General features: G+C 36.4%; 2 protein-coding genes across 6 annotated transcripts in view; one reads left to right on the forward strand and one right to left on the reverse strand.

The window, feature by feature from the left end:
• Positions 1–22989, forward strand: part of ART3 (ADP-ribosyltransferase 3 (inactive)) — a 148057-nt gene that overhangs the window by 39869 nt on the left and 85199 nt on the right. The window lies entirely within an intron of this gene.
• Positions 10530–12231, reverse strand: CXCL11 (C-X-C motif chemokine ligand 11). Its single transcript, XM_077751343.1, has 4 exons — positions 12026–12231; positions 11094–11220; positions 10905–10977; positions 10530–10670 (listed from the first exon to the last, which is right to left on the reverse strand). Exons 1-4 carry the CDS (start codon positions 12084–12086, stop codon positions 10629–10631), a joined length of 303 nt encoding a protein of 100 aa, XP_077607469.1. The 5' UTR covers positions 12087–12231; the 3' UTR covers positions 10530–10628.

The raw sequence follows: 22989 nt of genomic DNA on the forward strand, positions 1-22989 counted from the left end.
GAGCCACCCAGGCACCCCAACAATGATATTTTAGAAACAAAAGTTACCATGTCACTCGTCTTCTTATGACCCTCCAGCAACTTCTAGTTATACTTAGAATTAAATCTGATTTTGTAACTAGTTTAACCAAGTTCTCTGTGATCTGTCTCCTACCTATTCATCTGTCTTCATCTCACATTGTTTTTTCTAAGCTGCTACACTCTAGTCACAGTGATTAGCTGTTTTCTTTATCTGGAATACTTTTCCCTGTTTTATGCACAGGTGATTTCCTTCTGGACATTTGAGTTTTAGTGCCTTTTAAAAAACTTTTTTTGAATATTTATTTTTGAGAGGCAGAGGCACAGAGCATGAGCAGGGGAGGGGGCAGAGAAAGAAGGAGACACAGAATCTGAAGCAGGCTCCAGCCTCTGAGCTGTCAGCACAGAGCCTGATGGGGGCTTAAATCCACTAACCTTGAGATGATGACCTGAGCTGAAGTTGGACACTTAACTGACTAACTCTTTGGTGCCTTTTCGTAACATACAATCTAAAGCAGCCATGATCTTATTTTAATACTCTGCTTGGTATTTCTTTTTATCTGATACTTGGTTAGTCTGTTTTTTATTAGTTTAGTGTCTGTTTTTCCACAATAAAGCATAAAAACCTAAAAGAGCCGGTACTTTATCAGTCTTATTCACCTGCATCCCTAGCCATTAGATTAGAATATCACTTGGCATATGGAAGATATTCAGTAAATACTGTATAGGAGGATGGATGGATGGATCTATACAGACTTTAAGAAACAGCATAAATAAGAATTGTATGTCTTCAAAAAGAATTTCTACATTAGGACGTGGGTATTATTGATTTTTCTAGATTTAGGAACCAAGTTTAACTTAAGACTATAATTTCCTCAGGAGTTAGTATGGATTCAAGTAAGTAGAATCAATACAAACATTCCCAGCTAGTAGTCCAGAATCTTCATTCCAAGGACTATGGGGTAAGTATGATACTTCTAAAAGGCTTCTTAAGTATTCATTGAAAGTTCCCTATAATTATGCATTGAATAAATGAAGGAATGCAAACTCTTCCATGTGCATTACATATACGGCCATGGATGGTGTTAGAGGAATAATGAGGAGAGTTGTGCTTGTTCTCATTATTGTTTGTATACTTTATGTTAGTAATCAAGCTAATCCCAGGGGATGTGATCCAATGTCTGTCGTTAATGGGTTACATTCTAATTGGAAAGAGCAAAAATTATGAAACAGTATCAATAAAAGAAACTCTGTGATCAGTGCCAAATGAGTGATTCAGACAATAAATAATACGGAGGTTCATAGAAGAGTATATTCATTATGACCAAGAGTGTTTACATGAATGCTACTGTATTTATTTAGAAAGATGGCTAGGAAGGGAAAACATATGCAATTAGAGAAATGTCACAACAAATGGAGGGAAGCCAGCCTAATCAGTCTGGTTGGTAGAGTCTCATAGGAATGCTAATGCCTTTTTGGGATTCTGTAGGACCTGGTTCTCAGTTTTACAGTCCAGAAACTCCCATTTTTTTCTAATCATCAAGAGTAAAGAATTAATTTTGTCAAAGAATTAGTTCCATTGACCAAATCTATAAGAGACTAAGAAGAAAACAAAAAAGACAATTTATTCTATAATTAGGATCTCCCAGTGACTGGGAATATTGGGTCTGGTATCCAAGTCACTCTGTTCCAGTATTATATAGTATCTGGAAAGTTGAATTAGCAATATGAATGCTGTCTGATGAGTATAGAATCAAAACAAAGGATCCTTCTATTCTTGTTTTGAATGGAAATTTGCTTCAGGGGAGAGAAACTTTGTGTTATCAATATGGGGAGAGAAACTTTGTGTTATCAATATGGAGAAAAATTAGGGGGAAAAATCAACTTTTTAGGGACAATAGCAAGCCAGCTCTTACTTGTTACATGCACAGCCAAGACTACATGAATTATTTGAATAAAAATCTAAATTATAACTTTTCTTAAATTCATATTCCACCTTTTTCAAAGCTTTGGATATATTCACTTTCTTTTGTATCGCTGATCTGAGTCTAGTTTTTAAAATAAAACAAGAGTTAAGGAAATAGTCTGTCTTTAGTTTCAGTTTCAGATGCTGCCGACTGATCTTTAATGCTCTAATTATGGCATCAGGCCAAAGGAAACAATGCCCGCTGACTGATTTGTTACAGACCAAGAAAAAAACGCATTCCGAGAAACCAGTGTGCTTAGAAGAAATTTCCTAAAAAGTGAGCAGGAGTTCAGTGATTTCTGTAGACTGGGAATTCCCTCAGTTGATGTAGAATACTCCTTGGACAGTGTGTGGGAGAGGAGGGCATAGCTTTCTCTTTCATATTTTTGATTGAATTCCCACAAGATTTCCTTAGCTGATGTTGTTTGTTATTACTCGTTACATATTTTTAAATTATTTATATGTTTCATCATTCACCAGCAGCATGAGCAAAGTGCAGAGTGGGTGGTAGACCCTTAAAATCATCATGATTGGGAAGGCTGAGAATAGCTTCTGTTTGGATACCGTTTAGACCATGCAGTGTTTTGCTTTCCTCACACTTGAGGATGGGATGATGAGATGGGTTAGACATTTAGAGAGATAATATATAGATTTGTCTCTCACTTGCTCTGTTATCTTAGACAAATTGTTATATCTGTATGTGCTTCAGTTTTCTTATGCTCAGGTACTCCTTGGAACACTTAACCCATTCACTTTTCAGGTTCTAAAGATGACAGCAGATTAGAAGGTATTTTAACAAATCTAAATGAGTTTTTCACCAGCCAACATTTCACAAATATAGCCAGCTCTCTGGCCAGATTTATGGAGTTCTGCTTTTCTCCTGTGTGCAGCAAATAGTATCTTCTCTCTCCAGAGAGAAGTTATTTGTGTTATCAGATGTTTCTGTTAGTCTGCAGCTAAAGGTGTGACTCTCTTGGTAGAACTGGGGGTTAGAATCATGCAGCATTTACTCTTAGGAAAGGGCTTATTTAGATAACTTGTCTTACCTATGATAAAGTACACTGAGATTTTACAAAACAAGACAAAGATGCCTGTTTTTCACTTCCTTTTTTTTGTACTGTAAGTCCTAGCCTGAAAAATAAAACAACAAAAAAGAGGAATTTGTAAGAATTGAGAGGGAAGAAATACAGTTTTGCAGAGAAGATTGCATAGAATACTCAAAAGAACTTACAAAATATTACAAAAAAAGTGGATAGGTAGAAGATCAATGCATTATCCTCTTTTTAAAGTTTATTTATTTATTTTAAGAAAGAGAACCAGTAGGGAGGGACAGAGATAGAGGGGGACATAAGATCTAAAGTGGGCTCAGAGCCTGATGTGGGGCTCAAACTCATGAACCCTGAGATCATGACCCGAGCTGAAGTTGGATGCTTAACCGACTGAGCCACCCAGGTGCCCCATATGCTTTCTACATCAGTAACAAACTATTTAAAATGTTATTCAAAGAAAATTTATAGTAGCAACAATAATTATGTAAAAACATGAAATACTTGCAAATAAAAAGACAAAAGACAAGGAAGACTTGTTTCTAGAAAATGTAGGTGAATTTTTCTAAAATAGTGCCAAGTAAAATAATGTTGAGATTAAATATAGAATGATTAGCCTTTTTATAAAGTTCAGTAAAACTAAAGTCAAATAATATTTTGTTTATGTTTATAGAAATCTTCAAAAAAATTTTTTAATGTTTACTCATATTTGAGAGAGAGAGAGACCCAGAGTGTGAGTGGCAGAGGGGCAGAGAGAGAGGGAGACAAAGAATCCAAAGCGGGCTCTAGGCTCTGAGCTGTCAGCACGGAGCCCGATGTGGGGCTCAAACCCACATATAGTGAAATCAGACCTGAGCTGAAGTCAGATGCTCAACTGAGCTACCCAGGCGCCCCTAGAAATCTTTTTAAAAAGCAAAGGAGCAGTGATTGTACACCAGTATGAATGTACTTAATGCCACTGAACTGTACACTAAAAAATGGTTAAGATAGCAAAATGTTATGTTTCTTTTACCATAGTTTTAAAAACGAGGGAATAATAAACACAGAATTCAGGGTATTAAATATCTTGGAGTTAGAGGAGGCAAGGGAATGTGATAGGGAAGGAACATAGTTATAGCTATATTTTAAGTAACTATTAATGTTCTAGTTCTTAATTGGATGATAGGTCTTTGTTCTATCATAAATATATATATATGTGCATGGATCAGAGATGATAGTATATGTATTATCAGCTAAAATGATTAATTCAAATCTGTACACCTGAGAGTCATTAAAATATTAATTTACCATAAAGTCCACACTTCAGGGAAATAGTTTTAGATACCTTATTTCTCCTTTGGAGAGGAGCCAAAGAAATGTGGCGTAATACCCCCAATACAGGGGATCTGAAGTTATGCATGATTCTTAATACAAGGAATCAAAAGGATGGCTGATTTTCTTCTTAACTGTCTGCAAAAAATGCTTAGTATTAATTTTAATAATATGTCAAAATTAATACCATGTTTTGTGCTAAATTGTGTTGTTTTTTAAGTTTACGTTTAATCTTAAATTTATCATGTTTAATCTTAAAGGTCACTTTATAAAGTGTACAAGTATCCCATGCATTTTTCAAAGTTCATGGTTAAACCACTTTGCTTTTACAAAAGACAGTTTTAAAAACGAGGGAATAGTAAACAAAGAATTCAGTGTCTGTTTTCACCAACTGAAAGAAATCCAGAGAGGATTTCTGTTTTTACCGGAAAAGGTGAAAAGTGAAAATGGGATTCAGCATTTGTTTTGCAGAGCCATGATAGAGACAGTGCACACCCCAAACAGCAAGCATGACCCTGCCAAGCTCCTTTACTAGGAACTGCACTGAGGATCAAGATGCCATAGCTCTGAGCTGTGTCTATGACCATCTGTGCTTCATCTTTATTTCTTTTGTTCATCTGTTAGAAAGATGTGTCTTAAGGTATCACAAAAACCTAAGAGAGGTTATTTTTTGGGTTTGGAAACACTCAAAAAATTTCCGTATTAATGAATGGTAATTGTTTCTTTGCTTTACAACATTTTGGCTTATGAAATTTCATAGGAATGATCTACTTTCAGATAGTGGAGGAAACCTATCCCTGTTTTGTAATAAGCCAAAATAGGATTCTGTAGCAGGATTGCTATTCAGACAGCTATTAGATTGCTAACTCCAGAGCCTCTTAACTCTTCTACTGTACTGCCTCTGCAAGTTGCTTTTGTTATCAGCCTCTAGTGACAAAATCTTTGACATCAACCAACAGATCAAGGCACCTGATCATCTGAAATTAGTCCATCAATTGTTCCTCAAGAAGAAACAGGTTTTTTTGATGAATCTCTCTGAAGCAGGCTCAAGGGGAGTGTGTATCAGACAGGGACCTGGAAGAAAACTGAGGGTACGTTCAGCTGGAATTCTTAAAAGGATTTAATGAAGATGTGTATAAGATTAAAGGAACCAACATGGGTGGCCGAGGGCATCTGTGAGAAGCTCAAAAAGAGGCAAGGTAAAGAAAAAGGATGTTACTGGAACCTAGTGATAAGCCCATTTAATATTAACAGAAATAACATGGAGTGCCTGGGTGGCTCAGTCAGTTAAGCATCTGACTCTTGATTTCAACCCAGGTCATGATCTCATGATTTGTTAGATGGAGCCCCCAATCAGGCTCCACGTGATGACAGCATGGAGCCTGCTTGGGACTCTCTCTCTCCCTCTTTCTCTGCCCCTCCGCAGCTCATGTGCACATTCTCTGTCACTCTGTCTCTCCCTGTCTCTCTCAAATAAATAAACTTTAAAAAAAAGAAAGAACATAGTTTTATGAAAAATAACTATTTTCCCATACAAAAAAATTTGTGAAAAGAGTAGCATTGTTTCACATTTTTGCAAATCTCTTTAAAGTCTTTAACGTCTGGCTTAATAGAAGATAACTAGATTCTCATATCTAGTTGTGCATTTAATTTGTTGCAGTATTATGTGCCAGCTAGCCTCTGAGAAACTCGTGAGAGAATGAGAATAAAGAAGACAGATAATGTCTTACTATTACTATAAAAATAGTTTTGACTCATAGACTTCCTGAAAGCGTTTCAAGAACTCCTAGCAGGTGAGGATTGAGGTGTCACACTTTGAGGACTACTGTCTTATAATAGTATATATATTTTGTATTACTTTAAGTGTATGTGTTAATATATAATGTAAATATATTTCAATGCAAAATTTTAAAAAACAACAATAATTGACAAATCAGTGAAAAAATAGAAAAGATTCAGAAGACTGTCACTACTATAAGTTAGAAAAATAAGTATTTGAAAAGCGCCTATGTATGTTTTGAGAACATTATTTGATACAACACATGCCAGCTGTGCAAATGTGAAGATTACTTAGTGTAAAACTAGAAGACTACTTTATGCAGAAGCTGGTGAAAACTCTTTGATTTTTGGTGCTCTAGGCACTAAGAGTTTTATTTTACTAGCAAGGATTGAGCATCTGCCAGGGTACAGACGGGTGCTACAGGGGTTCATATAAGTATGACATGAGCTTAATCCTGACAAAGCAAGTATTGTAAGATAATTCACAACCAGCCATGGACACTCAGAGATCATCAAAGAGGTCCCATGATTGCTAAAAGTAGTCTTAGAATCTTGTAGGAGAGGAAGGCATTGTAAGCAGGTAAGAGTCATGTGGAATAGTGGATATAGTAAGAAGAGAATGGTCCATTTTACAGTATATATGTGTGGGATGGCTCAGGAAAGGATTATGGCAGGTAACACTTTTTTTAAAAAAATATAATTTATTGTCAGATTGGTTTCCATACAACACCCAGTGCTCAACCCAACAAGTGCCCTCCTCAGTGCCTATCTTCCCCCGCACCTCCACCCCCCACCAACCCTCAGTTTGTTTTCAGTATTCAAGAGTCTCTTATGAATTGGCTCCCTCCCTCTCTGTAACTTTTTTTTTTTTTACCCCATCCCCTTCTCCTTGGTCTTCTGTTAAGTTTCTCTAGATCCACATATGATTAGACATACATGTATTAGATACATATGGTGTCTGTCTTTCTCTGACTGACTATTTCACTTAGCATAATACCCTCAGTTCCATCCACGTTGCTGCAAATGGCCAGATTTCATTTTTTCTCATTGTATGGAAGGTAACTCTTGAACAGAATCTCGGAAGATAGTAGGTATTGGATACTTGAATGAAGGAGGACACTTCAGATAGCATGGACATGACAAATAATTGAATATGATGGGAGTAAAGAGTTCAAGGAAGTGACAGCAACATTTATAGAGATAAGAGTGTGGACTCTATTCCTACATATATATATATATTTTTAACGTTTATTCATTTTGAGAGAGAAAGAGCATTAGCAGGGGAGAGGCAGAGAGAACAGGGGGGACACAGAATCCGAAGCAGGCTCCAGGCTGTGAGCTGTCAGCACAGAGCCCAATGAAGGGCTTGAACCCATGAACCATGAGATCATGACCTGAGCTGAAGTTGGACATTTAACTAAATGAAACACCCAGGCTCCCCTAGATCCAACTCTTAAAACTGTCTAGGGAATGTATATATGTGTCTCATTTCAATATGGAAATTTATATAAGTTTATGATATATATGTAAAATATATATGCTGTATATCTATATGTTATTATCCATATACTGTATATATCTATATTGTAAATCACAGTGTAAATATGTGATATAAGTTGTAGAGATTTATGTACAAGTATCCTGGATAACAATTGGCTTCTCATTGCTTGTAGGCACCAGTCAAAAAGCCAGTCAGTAAGAGGGCCTGTTGATGTCAGGCACCCTGCTCTGCTATTTACTTTTCTGTCCATTCTCTGACCTTCTTTATGGCTGGCTCTTTGATATCAATGGAAAAGATAAACAAATGATACATTAAAATGTTTTTTATTTATTTTTAAATAAACATAAATACCTGATCATGATAATTCTATAACAAATATTTTCATTTTTCAAATGTATATAAAATCTATATAAAGTGTTGTATCAGCTGAGATTTTTGGTTACACACAAGGAAACCAACACTGTTTAACTTAAGGAGAAAAGGAATTAATTGTTGAAGAATCTACAGGAAGACTGAAGATCAGGCTTGGAAAATGGACAAAAATCCAAAGGGAGCTAGGTTGCAGGAGGGACTATCCATAGTCATGCTCAGGAATATGCCTTAGGAAGTTACTATTCTCAGATTTACACTACTACTGTCACTTTAAATACTTTCCTTACTGATAGCATCTTGTGGTAGCTGGAGTTCAAAGTCTAGGATAGGAGTGGTTTGGCTAAGACCTTGCTTTGGTTGCCTGGGAGGATCTTCTTCCTTTGGTTTTCTCTCTTGGCCTCCAACCCAGACTCCCATAATAAGGGATTTACCCTAAGTAAGAAAGGGGTTTGAACCTAGGAAGACCCCTTAAAAAAAGGAGACAGTTGTTTTTCACAACTACCCCATATTAACATATTTCTGAACAATTCTGTGTGATGCCAGCTGGCTGTATATTTCTTGAAATAGAAGTTAAAAAGTTTAAAGGCATCTTAATATTTGGAAAACATAAAATTGTTTTTGTTTTAAGAAGGGTTGTGGGATTTGGGTAGGAAAAACAACTGATTTTGATTCTTTGCAAAGTAAACTGGGTATCCCAAAATTTTATGGTGTAGGCATGACTAAAAATGTAGGTTATGTGTTTTTCTAAGAAAAAGAATCCCAGTTTTTTCCTAGATATCTTACACATTTTGGTGCAGTTGTAAATGGGATTGATTCCTTGCTTTCCTTTTCTGCTTCTTAGATTTCTGTACATTGATTTTTGTATACTGCAACTTTACTGAATTTGTGTATCAGTTCTAGCAGTTTTTTGGAAGTCTTTCAGTTTTTCTTTTTTTTTTTAATGCTTTTTATTTCTGAGAGAGAAAGAGAGACCGCATGAGCAGGGGAAGGTCAGAGAGAGAGAGAGAGGGAAATGCAGAATCCGAAGCAGGCTCCAGGCTCCGAGCCAGCTGTCAGCACAGAGCCTGACGCAGGGCTCGAACCCACGAATGGTGAGATCATGACCTGAGCAGAAGTCAGATGCTTAACCGACTGAGCCACCCAGGCGCCCTTCAGGTTTTCAATATAGAGTATCGTGTCATCTGCAGATAGTGAAAGTTTGACTTCCTCCTTGCTGATTCAGATGCCTTCTTTTTGTTGTCTGATTGCTGTGACTAGGGTTTCCAGTACTGTATTAAATAACAGTGGTGAGAATGGACATCCTTGCCTTGTTCCTGGCCATAGAGAAAAAACTCTCAGTTTTTCCCCATTGAGAATGATATTATCTGTGAGTCTTTTCTATATGGCCTTTATTATGTTGAGGTATGTTCCCTTTAGCCCTACTTTGTTGACGGTTTTTATCATGAATGGATATTGTACTTAATCTTAACTGCCAAATTACGGAAAGAGCCCAAATATTCATCTACTGATGAAGGGATAAAGAAGATATGGTATAGTTACAAATGGATTATTACTTAGGCATCCAAAGGAATGAAATCTTGCCATTTGCAATGATGTGGATGGAGCTAGAGAGTAGTATCCTAAGTAACAGAAGTCAGAGAAAGACAAATACCATGTGATTTCACTCATATGTGGAAATGAACATAGGGAAGGAAAAAAAAAGGAGGGCAAGTCAAGAAACAGACTCCTAACTATAGAGAACAAATTGATTGATGGTTACCATAGGGGAGGTGTGTGGGGAGTTGGGTTGAATAGGTGATAGGGAGTAAGGAGGACAATTGTGAGGAGCACCAGGTGTTGTATGAATCACAAAATTCTACACCTGAAGCTAATACTACACTGTATATTAACTAATTGGAATTTAAATTAAAAAAAGAAAAGGACCCCAAAAAGTAAAGGTGATTGCCAGACATTTGCATATATTTATTTTTCAACATTCTTTGGTAGACAAAAGTATTTTATATATAAAATGTGTCCAAACTATTCCTACAATTTATAAGAATAGATAAAACAAAATACATAGTAAACACATATATCTTTATTGCATTAAGACATCTCAGTGAAAAACGAGTTGCTGAAAAAATAAAGACCAAAGCTATTAATTCAGTAATGAAATATATGCACTCATATTAGTTTTCCTTAGCTTATGTTTTTCATAGTACATTTCATGAATTATAGCCTTTTCATAAAATGGAAATATACATAAGAACTTTTTCCTAGATATATATGTGCTGTATGATTTTTGGGTAAAAAATGGATTTGCATTAGAAACTACTTAGGGAATGTTTATTACACACATGTATACTTTTGACTTACAAGGTCTTGAGTCCAGGAATAATGTTAATGTCTCGATTGTAACTGAAGGTTATAATATGGCAGATAGATCAAGTACAGACACATAACTTATAGAGATAGAAATGTTTTCATAGTCAAAGAAAAATTATAACAAACAGAACTCTGAGGTTCACTGACCCAGAAAAGCATGAATGTACATTGCAACAGGCAGGAGAAAATCACTTTCCTATTGGGGAATTCTTATCACTTCAGTTGTCACAGTTAAACTTGTTCTAGGTTTTCAAATTTTCTTTCCCAGGACTTCATACATTTTGATATTTTAAAAAATTCATTCTTTTGATTTTCTGAAATGAGAAAATGAGAGTTTTATAAACATTGTGCTGTTTTTGTCTCCAAATGATTGAGGTGTCAGGTAAAACCTATATATGGCAGGAAAGGAAAGCTAGTTATAACCAAAGACCTCTTATCAAAATGCTTCACATAAAATCATAATAGAATCTTATTTGCAGTTGCCTGTTCTTTCAAAAGATCTGTCTTGGATAAAACCATTATAAAATGGAAGTAGTCTGGTACCCTACCTTGATTATAATGTTTGCTTGCTTTGATTTGGGATTTAGGCATCTTTGTCCTTTATGTGCTTTCAGGGTGATACTGTTAAAGGAAGATCCAAAACAGTCTTAAATTTTGAATGGAAAAACATAAGCAAAACAAAAACACAAAACAAAAATCTTCAAACCACTGTTCTCTTTAGTGAGTTCATTACTTACATCACTTCTGTTTTGTCACAGTTGTTACTTGGGTAAATTATGGTGGCTTTCTCGATATCTGCCACTTTCACTGCTTTTACTCCAGGGCCTATGCAAAGACAGCGTCCCCCTTTGAACATGGGGAAACCTAGAACAGATCATAGCATCAGTTACTAATACATCTGATTGTAGCAGATGGCTGTAGCTTATAATCCTGGTGAAAAAGGTAAACAGGATTTTCATTAAGGATAAAGATAGCAATTTGTCAAATAGCACTTAACACTGCTGTCACTGGGAAAGGAACTGAAGTAGATGTTGATTTTCCCTTTAAATTTGTGAACAGACCATTAAAGAATAAAGGGAAACATGAAAGTTTATTAGAGATTAAGTTTATTAGCCTTTTGCTTTTAGGCTGAAGAATTTTTCTAGGAAGCTAATAACATTACCTTATATAAATTTTTTTTTTATTTTTTTATTTCTAGGAGGAAGAGAGACAGCGTGAGCAGGGGAGGGTCAGAGAGAGAGGGAGTGACAGACTCTGAAACAGGCTCCAGGCTCTGAGCTGGCAGTCAGCACAGAGCCCGACGTGGGGCTCGAACCCACAAACCGCAAGATCATGACCTAAACAAAAGTCAGACGCTTAACCGACTAAGCCACCCGGGCTCCCCGCCCCTCATATAAAATCTTCTTAACATACATTTAAGATTATTGCTAAAGGCTCTTGCCAAATATGGTACCCAAATCAAAAATTCCATGAAGTTTATCATTTCTAGTTTCAGTAATCATCTCTAGTGCATTATACACTTCAAATATTATCTGTCAAAGCAATAGTAACTTCTAATGTATGAGGTTAAATAAAAATTAACTGAATCATTTAGGAAAAGATGGAAGAAAAGACATTTGAAGCATTAGAAATGAAATTTATAGGTTAAGAAATAAAAAGTACTATATACCTTGAACAATTGTAACACAGAATATCACAGCCAAGACTATAATCATGCCCTTCATGCTCATATTTGTCTTTCACTGCTGTTGCTGCTGCTTCAGTGTTAATACTCTTCTTGGAAGGAGTAGAAATGCTGAACATGAAAGGCAGTTCTTGATCGGCATATGTAGGGCATTTTTATATACCTGCAATCCTTTTAGGGCAACAGGAATTCCCCTCTTTGAGTCATCCTGCTTTTTTGCTTCCAGGAGTTTCTGTTTTGTTATCTAAATATCACTGTCTTTTCTTATATGTTGCAGTGCTGCAAGTAATAGGAATGTGAAAGCACTTTGTACAGAGTAAAGACCTCTATAAATATAGAATAGGGTACACCCGGATGGGAACTAGTCTTCTCAAAGTAGCATTTCTAGGAAATGTATAACTAACAATGAGCAATGAATTCTGATTTCCATTCAGGAAGATTGTCTTCCTATTTTCAGTCTCTTCATCCTTCAGTCTCTTCATGTAACTATATAAAGAACATTTTTAAAGTTTTTAACACCTTACTTTTGCTTTTAGGTCCAGATTCTCACATGTAAGGGGTATCTTATTTGACATCAAATGACATTTATTTAACCTTTCTTATATTTACGCAGACTATAATTACACATCTAAACAAGTGTCCCTGTACTTCTGAATTTATGTCCCATTTCTTTTTGCACATTTAACAGTTTTTACTGTTATTTTAGCACTGTTATTTACTGTATAAAGTTGTAGGACTTGTGGATTAAAAAAAAAAAATGACCCTGTGTTCTCATGTATCTTTACGTATTCCACTTAAGCTTTCTAGGACTGTTTTTTTTAATAGTTTATTGACAAGTTCGTTTCCATATAACACCCAGTGCTCATCCCAGCAAGTGCCCTCCTCCATGCTGATCACCCCCTTCCCCTCTCCCCCACACCCATCAGTCCTCAGTTTGTTCTCAGCATTCAAGAGTCTCTCATGGTTTGCCTCCCTCCCTCTCCCCGACTATTTACTCCCTTCTCCACCACGGTCCTCCATTAAGTTCCTCCTAATCCTCCTATACGTGCAAACATTTGATAGCTGTCCTTCTCTGCCTGACTTATTTTGCTCAGCATAACACCCTCAAGTTCCATCCATGTTGCTACACGTGGCCAGATTTCATTCTTTCTCATTGCCATGTAGTATTCCATGGTATAGATAAACCACATCTTCTTGATTAATTCATCCATTGATGGACACTTAAGCTCTTTCCATGTTTTGGTTGTTGTTGAGAGTGCTGTTATGAACTTTGGGGTACATGTGACCCTGTGCATCATCACTCCTGTATCCCTAGGGTAAATTCCTAGCAGTGCTATTGCTGGGTCATAGGGGAGTTCTATTGTTAATTTTTTGAGGAACCTCCACAGTGTTTTCCAGAGGGGCTGCACCAGTTTACATTCCCACTAACAGTGTAGGAGGGTGCCCGTTTCTCCACATCCTTGCCAACATCTGTAGTCTCCTGATTTGTTCATTTTAGCCACTCTGACTGGCGTGAAAACTATAGAAAACTTACGAAGGAAATTGAAGAAGACACAAAGAAATGGAAAAACATTCCATGCTCATGGGTCGGAAGAATATAGTTAAAATGTCATTACTACCCAAAGCAATCTACACATTCAGTGCAATCCCAATCAAAATTGCACCAGCATTCTTCTCAAGACTAGAACAAATTATCCTAAAATCTGTATGAAACCACAAAAGACCCCAAATAGCCAAAGTAATATTGAAGAAGAAAACCAAAACGGGAGGCACCACCATCCCAGACTTTAGCCTCTACTACAAAGCTGTCATAAAAGACAGTATGGTTTTGTCACAAAAACAGACACATAGACCAATGGAATAGAATAGAGAACTTAGAATTGGATCCACAAATAGATGGCCAACTAATCTTTGACAAAGCAGGAAAGAGTATCCAGTGGAAAAACAGAGAGCCTCTTTAAGAGAAGGTGCTGGGAAAACTGGACAGCACCATGCACAAGAACTAGATCATTTTCTCACACTGTTACAAAAAAATAAACTCAAATGGATAAAGGACCTGAATGTGAGACAGGAAACCATCAAAATCCTAGAGGAGAAAGCGGGAAACAACCTCCTTGACCTCAACTGCAGCAATTTCTTACTTGACACATCCCCAAGGCAAGGGAATCAAGAGCAAAAATGAACTACTGGAACTCTTCAAGATAAAAAGCTGCTGCACGGCAAAGGAAACAATCAATAAAACTAATAAGCAACCAATGGAATAAAAAGATAGTTGCAAATGACATATCAGATAAAGGGCTAGTATCCAAAATCTCTAAGGAACTCACCAAACTCCACACCTGGAAAACAGATAATCCAGTGAAGAAATGGACAGAAGAAATGAACAGACACTTCTCCAAAAGGACACCCAGATGGCCAACAAACACATGAAATGATGCTCAGCATCCCTCATCATCAGGGAAATACAAATTGAAACAATGCTCATTTTTCTTTTAGTTATTGTTTTATTTTTATTTTTTGCTGTTGAGTTGTATAGGTTCTTTATGCATTTCAATACTATTTATCAGATATGTCATTTGCAAATATGTTCTCCTATTCCATAGTTTGCCTATTAGTTTTGTTGATTCTTTCCTTTTCTGTGCAGAAGCTTTTTATTTTGATGTAGTCCCAGTGGTTTATGTTTGCTTTTGTTTCCCATACTTAGAAAAATGTTGCTACAGCCAATGTCAGAATACTGACTGTGCTCTCTTCTAGGATTTTTGTGGTTTCAGGTCTCACATTCAGGTCTTTAATACGTTTTGAGTTTATTTTTGTGTAATGTGTATGAAAGTGAGCCAGTTTTATTCTTGCATGTTGTTGTCTAGTTTTGCCAGTGTTTGTTGAAGAGACTTTTTTTCCAGTTGCACATTTTTTCTTCCTTTGTTGAAGATTAATTGACCGTATAACTGTGGGTTTATTTCTGGGTTTTCTGTTATGTTTTATCAGTGCATGTGTCTATTTTTGAGCCATTACCATATTGTTTTGATTACTTCAGCTTTGTAGTATAACTTGAAATTGGGAATTGTGATACATCTAGCTTTGATTTTCTTTTTCAAGATTGCTTTGGCTAGTTGGAGTCTTTGCAGTTCCATACAAATTTTAAGATTGTTTGTTGTAGTTTTGTGAAAAATGCTGTTGGTATATTGATAGAGATTGCCTTAAATGTGTAAGTTGTTTTGGTAGTATAGACATTTTAACAATACTTGTTCACCCAGTCTGTAAACGTGGAATGTCTTTCCGTTTTTTCATGTTACCTTCAATTGCTTTCATCAGTATTTAATGCTTTCCAGAGTACAGGTCTTTGAACTCCTTGATTAAGTTTAATTTCTAGGTATTTCATTATTTTTGGTGGAATTATAAATGAGATTGTTTTCTTAATCTCTCTGCCACATCATTAGTAGTATACAGAAATGCAATGGATTTCTATACATTGATTTTGTATCCTATGACTTTACTGAATTCATTTATCAGTTATAGTAGAAGTTTGGTGAAATCTTTAGGGTTTTCACTATATAGTATCATGTTATCTACAGATAGTGAAAGTTTTACTTTTTTTTTTTTTTTTTTTACCAATTTTGATGACTTTTGTTTCTTTTCATGGTCTGATTTCTGTGGCTAGGATTTTCAGTACTATGGTTGAATAAAATTGGTCAGAATGAATATTCTTGTTCCTGACCTGTGGGGAAAAGCTCTCTTTTTCACCATTGAGTATGACATTGGCTGTGGGTTTCATATAAGGCCTTTATTATGTTGAGATGTGTTTCCTCTAGACCTACCTTCTTGAGGGTTTTTATTATATTCTATTATCAATAGATGCTTTTTCTGCATCTATTGAAATGATGAAATGGTTTTTATCCTCTCTTACTGATGTGATGTATTACATTGGTTGATTGCAAATATTGAATGACCCTTGCAACCCAGGAATAAATTTAACTTGATTATGGTGAATGATTATTTTTTCATGTACTGTTGGATTCAGTTTGCTAGTATTTTGTTCAGGATTTTTGAATCTATGTTCATCAGAAATACCGGCCTACAATTCTTTTTTTTTTTTTTTTTTTGTAGTGTCTTTTTTTGGTTTTGGTATCATGGTCTCTTAGAATGAACTTGTAAGTTTTCCTTCCTCTTCTATTTTCTTAGTTGAAAAGAATGGATATTAACTTTAAATGTTTGGTAGGATTTGCTTGTGAAGCCATCTGGTCCTGGGCTTTTGTTTGTTGGGAGTTACTTGATTACTGATTCAATTTCATTGCTGGTAATCTGTCTTCAGATTTTATATTTTTTCCTGATTCAGTGGGTAGGTTGTTGGCATACAACTTTTGATAATATTCTCTTACAATCTTTTGTATTTCTGTGGTGTCAGTTGTTATTCCTTCTCCTTCATTGGTGATTTGGTTTATTTGGGTCCTCTTTTTGGCTGAGCCTGGCTAAAGATTTATCAGTTTTGTTGATCTGTTCTCTTGGGGTTTTTTTTTTTTCTATTTCATTTCTGCTCCAATTTTTAAAACATTTTCTTCCTTCTAATACTTTTGCATTTGTTTGTTTTTCTTTTTCTAGTTCCTTTGGGTGTATTGTTAGATTATTTATGTGAGATTGTTCTTTCTTCTTGATGTAGGCCTATATTGCTATAAACTTCCCTCTTAGAACAGTTTTTGGTGCGTCCCAAAAGTTTTGGATCATTGTGTTTTAATTTTCATTTGTATGTACTTTTGAAGGTCTTTGATTTCCTGGTTAACCCATTCATTAGTTAGTAGCATGTCATTTAACCTCCATGTATCTGTGGTCTTTACAGACTTTTTCTTGTGGTTGGTTTTTGGTTTCATAGATTGTAGTCAGATTAGATGCATGGTATGACTTGAATCTTTTTAATTTATTTAGGCTTGCTTTGTGACCAAATATTCTGGAGAGTGTTCTGTGTGCACTTGAAAAGTGTATTTATTCTGCTGTGTTAGGATGGAATATTCTGAATATCTGTCAGATCCACTTGGTCTAATGTATCATTTAAAGCCATTGTTTCCTTGTTGATTTTTTGATTGGATGATCTGTCCATTGTTGTAAGTGGAGTGCTAAATTTCATTGATACTATTATATTACTATCAGTTTCTTTATGTTTGTTGTTAACTTTTTTATGTATTTGGGTGCTGCTACGTTGGGTGCCTAAATATTTACAGTTGTTATCCTGTATCTCCTTGGTGGATTGTCTTTTTTAATATATAGTATTCTTTGTCTTTAATCTAGTCTTTGTTTTAAAATCTATTTTCTATAAGTATTGCTACTCTGGTTTTCTTTTGACATCCATTTGCATGATAGATGTTTTTCCATCTCCTCACTCTTAATCCACAGGTGTCCTTTGGTCTAAAATGAGTCTCCTGTAGGCAGTTTATAGATGGGTCTTATTTTTTATCCATTGTTTCATTGTATGTATTTTGAGTTGGGCACTTAATCCATTTATATTCAAAGTAAGTATTGGTAGACATGTATTTATTGTCATTTTATTACTCATTTTGTGGTTCTGAAGTTCTCTCTGAAGTTATCATTGGGAGAGTCTGCATTGTGTGAATGGAGGTCTCAGTTCTTGAATTCCTCATGAAAGATTTACATGAGGTTGTGCACTCGAATAAAGACAACCAGAAGGAAAGTAGCAAGCATAATATTAAAGACCGTGCACACTCAGGCGCCTGGGTGGCTCAGTCGGTTGGGTGCCGACTTTGGCTCAGGTCATGATCTCATGGTTCGTGAGTTCAAGCCCTGCATCAGGCTCTGTGCTGATAGCCCAGAGCCTGGAGCCTGCTTCAGATTCTGTGTCTCCCTCCCACTCTCTCTCTGCCCCTACCTCACTCACATCCTATCCCTTTCTGTCTCAAAAATAAATAAAAAACATAAAAAAAAAAAGACAGTACACTCATGGTGGGAAAGCAGAAAGCCCAGGGGTATCTTTTCTTTTTATGTTTGTAGAGGTTATATGTTATAGCTAGGGTGGTCCTGACTGATCTTGTTTCTTGTCATCTAAGAGACTCCTCCTACTGGTTGTAAGAGGGAGTTTTTAGCCCTACAAGCTTTTTTATTTATTTATTTATTTTTTGAGAGCATGAGCAGAGGAGAAGGACGGAGGGAGAGAGAAAGAGAATCTTAAGCAGGCTTCATGATCAGCCTGAAGTGTTATGTGAGGCTCAATCCCACAACCTTGGGATAATGACGTGAACCAAAATCAAGATGCTCAACCAACTGAGCCACCCAAGTGCTCCGATGGTACAAGGTTCTTGCAGGACTATCATTGTCATAGTGTGTTTCTGCACATTCAGGGAGGGGGGTGCATCAAAATCACAATGTAAATATAATGAAGCTGTAAGTTAACATGGGGTAGAGGTTGAAGAGAAGAGTGCATATTCTGCACCTGTGGCTCTTTCTGTCAGCCCCAGGGTGTTGGAAGCTATAAGGCCAGGATGTTAAAAATGTTAAAAGCCCACAAAGTCAGGATGTTGTTCCCTGTGCCCCCCCTTTTTAAATTTTTACTTGAATTTTAAGCATTTGAGTTTCTAGTTGTTTTAAAAAAATTTTTTTGGAGTTCTTAAGTTAGCTAACACACAGTGTAGTCTTGGCTTCAGGAGTAGATTCCCTTGATTCATCACTACATACAACACCCAGTGCTCATCCCAACAAGTACCCTCCTCAATGCCCATCACCCATTTTCCCCAATCCCTGTCAACCCTCCAGCCCCATAAATCTTTAGTTCTCTGTATTTAAGAGTCTCTATAGTTTGCCTCCCTTTTCTGTTTGTATCTTATTTTTCCTTCCCTTCCCCTATAGTTTTCTGTTAAGTTTCTCAAATTCCGCATATGAGTGCAATCAGATGATACCTGTCTTTCTCTGACTGACTTATTTCATTTAGCATAATACTCTTCATTTCCATCCATGTTGTTGCAAATAGCAAGGTTGATACTCTACATGGAAAACCCAAAAGACCTCCAAAAAACTGCTAGAACTGGTACATGAATTTGGCAAAGTTGCAGGAATTAAAATCAATGTACAGAAATTGGTTGCATGTCTATATACCAGTGATGAAGCAACAGAAAGAGATAATCAAAGAATTGATTCCACTTACAATTGCACCAAGAACCATAAAATACCTAGGAATAAACCTAACCAAAGAGGTCAAAGAAAACTGAACACTGAAAACTATAGAAAGCATATGCTATGAAAGAAACTGAAGACTCAAGGAAATGGAAAACCATTCCATGCTCACAGATTGGAAAAACAAATATTGTTAAAATATCAAAACTCCCCAAAACAATCTACACATTCAATGCAGTCACAATCAAAATAGCACCAACATTCTTCTAAGAGTTAGAACAACAGCCCTAAAATTTGTATGGAACCACAAAAGACCCCAAATAGCCAAAGTAATATTGAGAAAGGAAAACCAAAGCTGGAGGCATCACAATCCCAGAGTTTAGCCTGTATTACAAATCCGTAATCATCAAGACAGTAAGGTATTGGCATGAAAACAGACACATAGACCAATGGAATAGAATAAGAGAACCCAGAAATGCCCCGAGGCTTTTAATGTGTCACTGCCTTTTCCTCCAGCTCATGTCTCACTGCTTACTCTATAACTTCTTTCCTCTCTTTCTTTTTCATGATTTGCTGGCTTTCTTCAGTGTTACATGTGCATTTCTTTATTCTTTGCATATCTATTACTGGGTTTTGATTTGTTACCATTATGTTTGTAATCTCTTGTGCATATAGCTGTCTATATTATGTTGATGATATTTTAAGTTTGAAACCAAGTTTTAGTCCTTTTCTCTCCATGTTTTAGGTATATGGTGTCATATTTCACATTCTTTAAGTTTTTGAGTTTTTTGACTGATTTTTATTATAGAAATGCTCATTTTTGCTGCTTTTTTGTTTCTTCTTTTTATACTGTCATTTTTGGTCTTTTCTTTCCACCCAGAGTCCTCTTTAATATTTCTTTCAGTCTAGGTTAGTAGTCAGTGAACTCCTTTCCTCTTTGTTTTTTGGGGAAACTCTGTATCTCACCTTATATTCTGAATGATAGCTTGGCTACATAGTGTATTTTTGGTTGCAGATTTTTCCCATTCAGCACTCCTTTTAGGCTTTCCAACTTTATGCTGAAAAATCACTGATAGACTTAGGAGGTTTCCCTTGTATGTAACTGTTTTCTTTGGTCTTGCTGCTTTAAAATTTTTTTTCCTGTTTCATGACATTCTGCCATTTTGATTACAATATGTCTTGGTGTGGATCTGCTTTTGTTGATTTTGTTATGGGTTTTTGGTGCCTCTTGGACCTGGATATTGGTTTCCTTCTCCCAGATTAGGGAAATTTCCAGCTATAATTTCTTGAAGTAGATTTGTCTCCACCTTTTTCTCTTCTTCTGGAAGAATGTTATTTTATTTACAGATTTTACATTTGATGGAATCACTGAGTTGTGTAAGTCTATTCTTTCTTTGCATAAGTCTTTCTTCTCTTTTGTTCAGCTTGATTACTTTCCATTATTCTGTTTTCTAGGTCACTAATTCATTCCTCGCTTTCTTCCAGCCTGCTGTTCATTCCATCAAATGTGTTTCTCATTTCATTTAGTAAACCCATTGTCTCTGTTATGTTATTCCTTATCTCTGCATTAAGGGTCTTATACTGATGCCTTCCCACTCTTGTCAAGTCTGGTGAATGTCTTTATGATCATTACTTTAAATTCTCTATCAGCCATGTTACTTATATCTGTTTTGATTAGATTTCTAGCTGTACCCTTGTCCTATTCTTTAAAATTAGGGGCAAATTCCTTTGTCTTCTAAATTTTGTATAAGTCTCTGTGCCTGTTTCTGTGGGTAGGATTGTCAGCTACTTCTCCTGTTTTGAGGGTAATGGCCTTAAGAAGTGGTCCTGTAGTGCCCTGCAGTGTAGTGTCCCCTGTTCTCCAGCGCCTGATGCATCAGGGAGTGTTTCATATGAGTGCTGCATGCTATTGTGTCCTGGCTGCCTTATCTTTCAGGCCAATCATCTGCAGAGTTTCTCTTTGCCTGTTATGCGCAGTGTTTGGTCCCTGGCCAGAATGTGGCAAGTTTTAACTAGGTATGCTCTTGTCTGCTTGTGAAATGAGACCTGTCTCCACCACCATCAGAATCAAGGCTTTACAAAACTCTCAGGTTCAGAGACATAATATTGGCAGGGGTTTGGGCCAGTCTTCTCGGGTAGGGGGTCCTCCTTGCTAGGATTGAGGCAAGTGTGGCTTTGAAGGGCAGTTCCACAAGAGTGCAGGGGATGGAGCTTGGTGTAAACAAGTGTTGGTGCTGCAGGTACTCCTATTCTTATGTTGAGGGGTTGGGGAGGGAAATAGCACCTGCTAGTTCCTTTGCTCCCAGAGGGATCTCTCCATGAGTTCAGTCTCTCTGAGACACACCTGACATGAATGAATAACTCTGAGAATAACCTCTGTGAATAACCACTGTGTACCCCAGGTGTGCTTCATTTGACTGTCCATTCTGTATGTCCTCAGGCTGTTTGACCTGCCTTCTCTGCAAGAGCAGCCCTGATGCCCTCTGGGCTCTCCCTGAGCCAAACCCACTGACCTTTAAAATAAAACACGAGGCTTTAAACCCTCTTGGTTGCAAGAACTAATGAAATTTGGCCTCTTTCACTTTCTAAGCCAGTTGCTTTGGGGATTTGTCTTCTCTGTGTGTGCTCCCCTGTGTGTCCAGTCTGTCTCTCACCCTTCTCCACAATCGAAGCTCCCTCCTCACTATGGAAATCACCAACCATTTGTCTCCCACATCATGTCTCTGCACTCCTGCCTTCTTTGATGTGGCCTCTTCTGTACCTTTAGCTGTGGAGTTGTTCTTCCAGTCTTCAGGTGAATTTCTGGAGTATTGAGGATGATCTGATAGTTTATTTAGTTGTATCCATGGTACATGATGAGCCTAAGGTCCTCCTATTCCACTGCCATATTCCCCTGTTCTCACTGATGAATCTTGTTTTTCTAATCCATTCCATTACTCTGTCTTTTGATTTGTATTTAGTCCATTTACAGTCAAAGTAATTGTTGGTATGTATGTGTTTGTTGCCATTTTGTTACTTGTTTTATGCTTGTTTTTGTAGTTCTCTTTTCCTTTCTTCTCTTTCACAATTGGTTTTCTTTAGTGATATACTTGGATTCCTTTTTCTTATTTTTTGGAGAACTATTATTGGTTTTTTATTTGTGACTCGTTCATAACAGTTTCTGGATATAGCAGTCTACTTTAAGTTGATGGTTGCTTAAGTTTAAATCCATTCTTTACTCCCCCTTATACTTTATTTACGTCCTTTTATTTTGTGAGTCCTTTTAATGATTATAACAGATATACACTTATTTTTACTATTTTTGTGCTTCATACTTTTCTTACTGTTACTTAAGGTCTTTTCTATAACCTTAATGTAAAAACCCTCCTTAACATTTCTTATAGGGTTGGATTAGTGGTCATGAATTCATTTAACTGTTGTTTGGGAAACTCTTTATTCCTTCTTTCTGAAAGATAGCCTTGCTGGATAGAGTATTATTGGTTACAGATTTTTCCATTTCAGCACTTTGAATATATTATGCCACTCTTCTGCCTGCAAAGTTTCTGCTGAAAAATCAGCTAGTAACCTTATGGATTTTTACCTTTGCGTGTAACTTTTCTCCTGTTGCTTTTAAAATGCTCTCTTTATCTCTGTTTCACTATTTTAATTATTATGTGTCTTGGTGTGGATCTCCTTGGGTTGATTTTGTTGGAGGATCTCTGTTCCTCCCGAATTTGGATTTTTGTTTCCTTATCCAGATTCAGAAAATTTTCAGGTATATCTTCAAATAAATTTTCTGCCCTTTTTATGTCTTTTTCTTATGGGATCCTTAGAATGCAAATGTTATTTATATGTCATAG

This window comes from Crocuta crocuta, unplaced genomic scaffold, assembly GCF_008692635.1.
Source record: "Crocuta crocuta isolate KB4526 unplaced genomic scaffold, BGI_CrCroc_1.0 scaffold1, whole genome shotgun sequence".
In the NCBI taxonomy this organism is placed as follows: domain Eukaryota; kingdom Metazoa; phylum Chordata; class Mammalia; order Carnivora; family Hyaenidae; genus Crocuta; species Crocuta crocuta.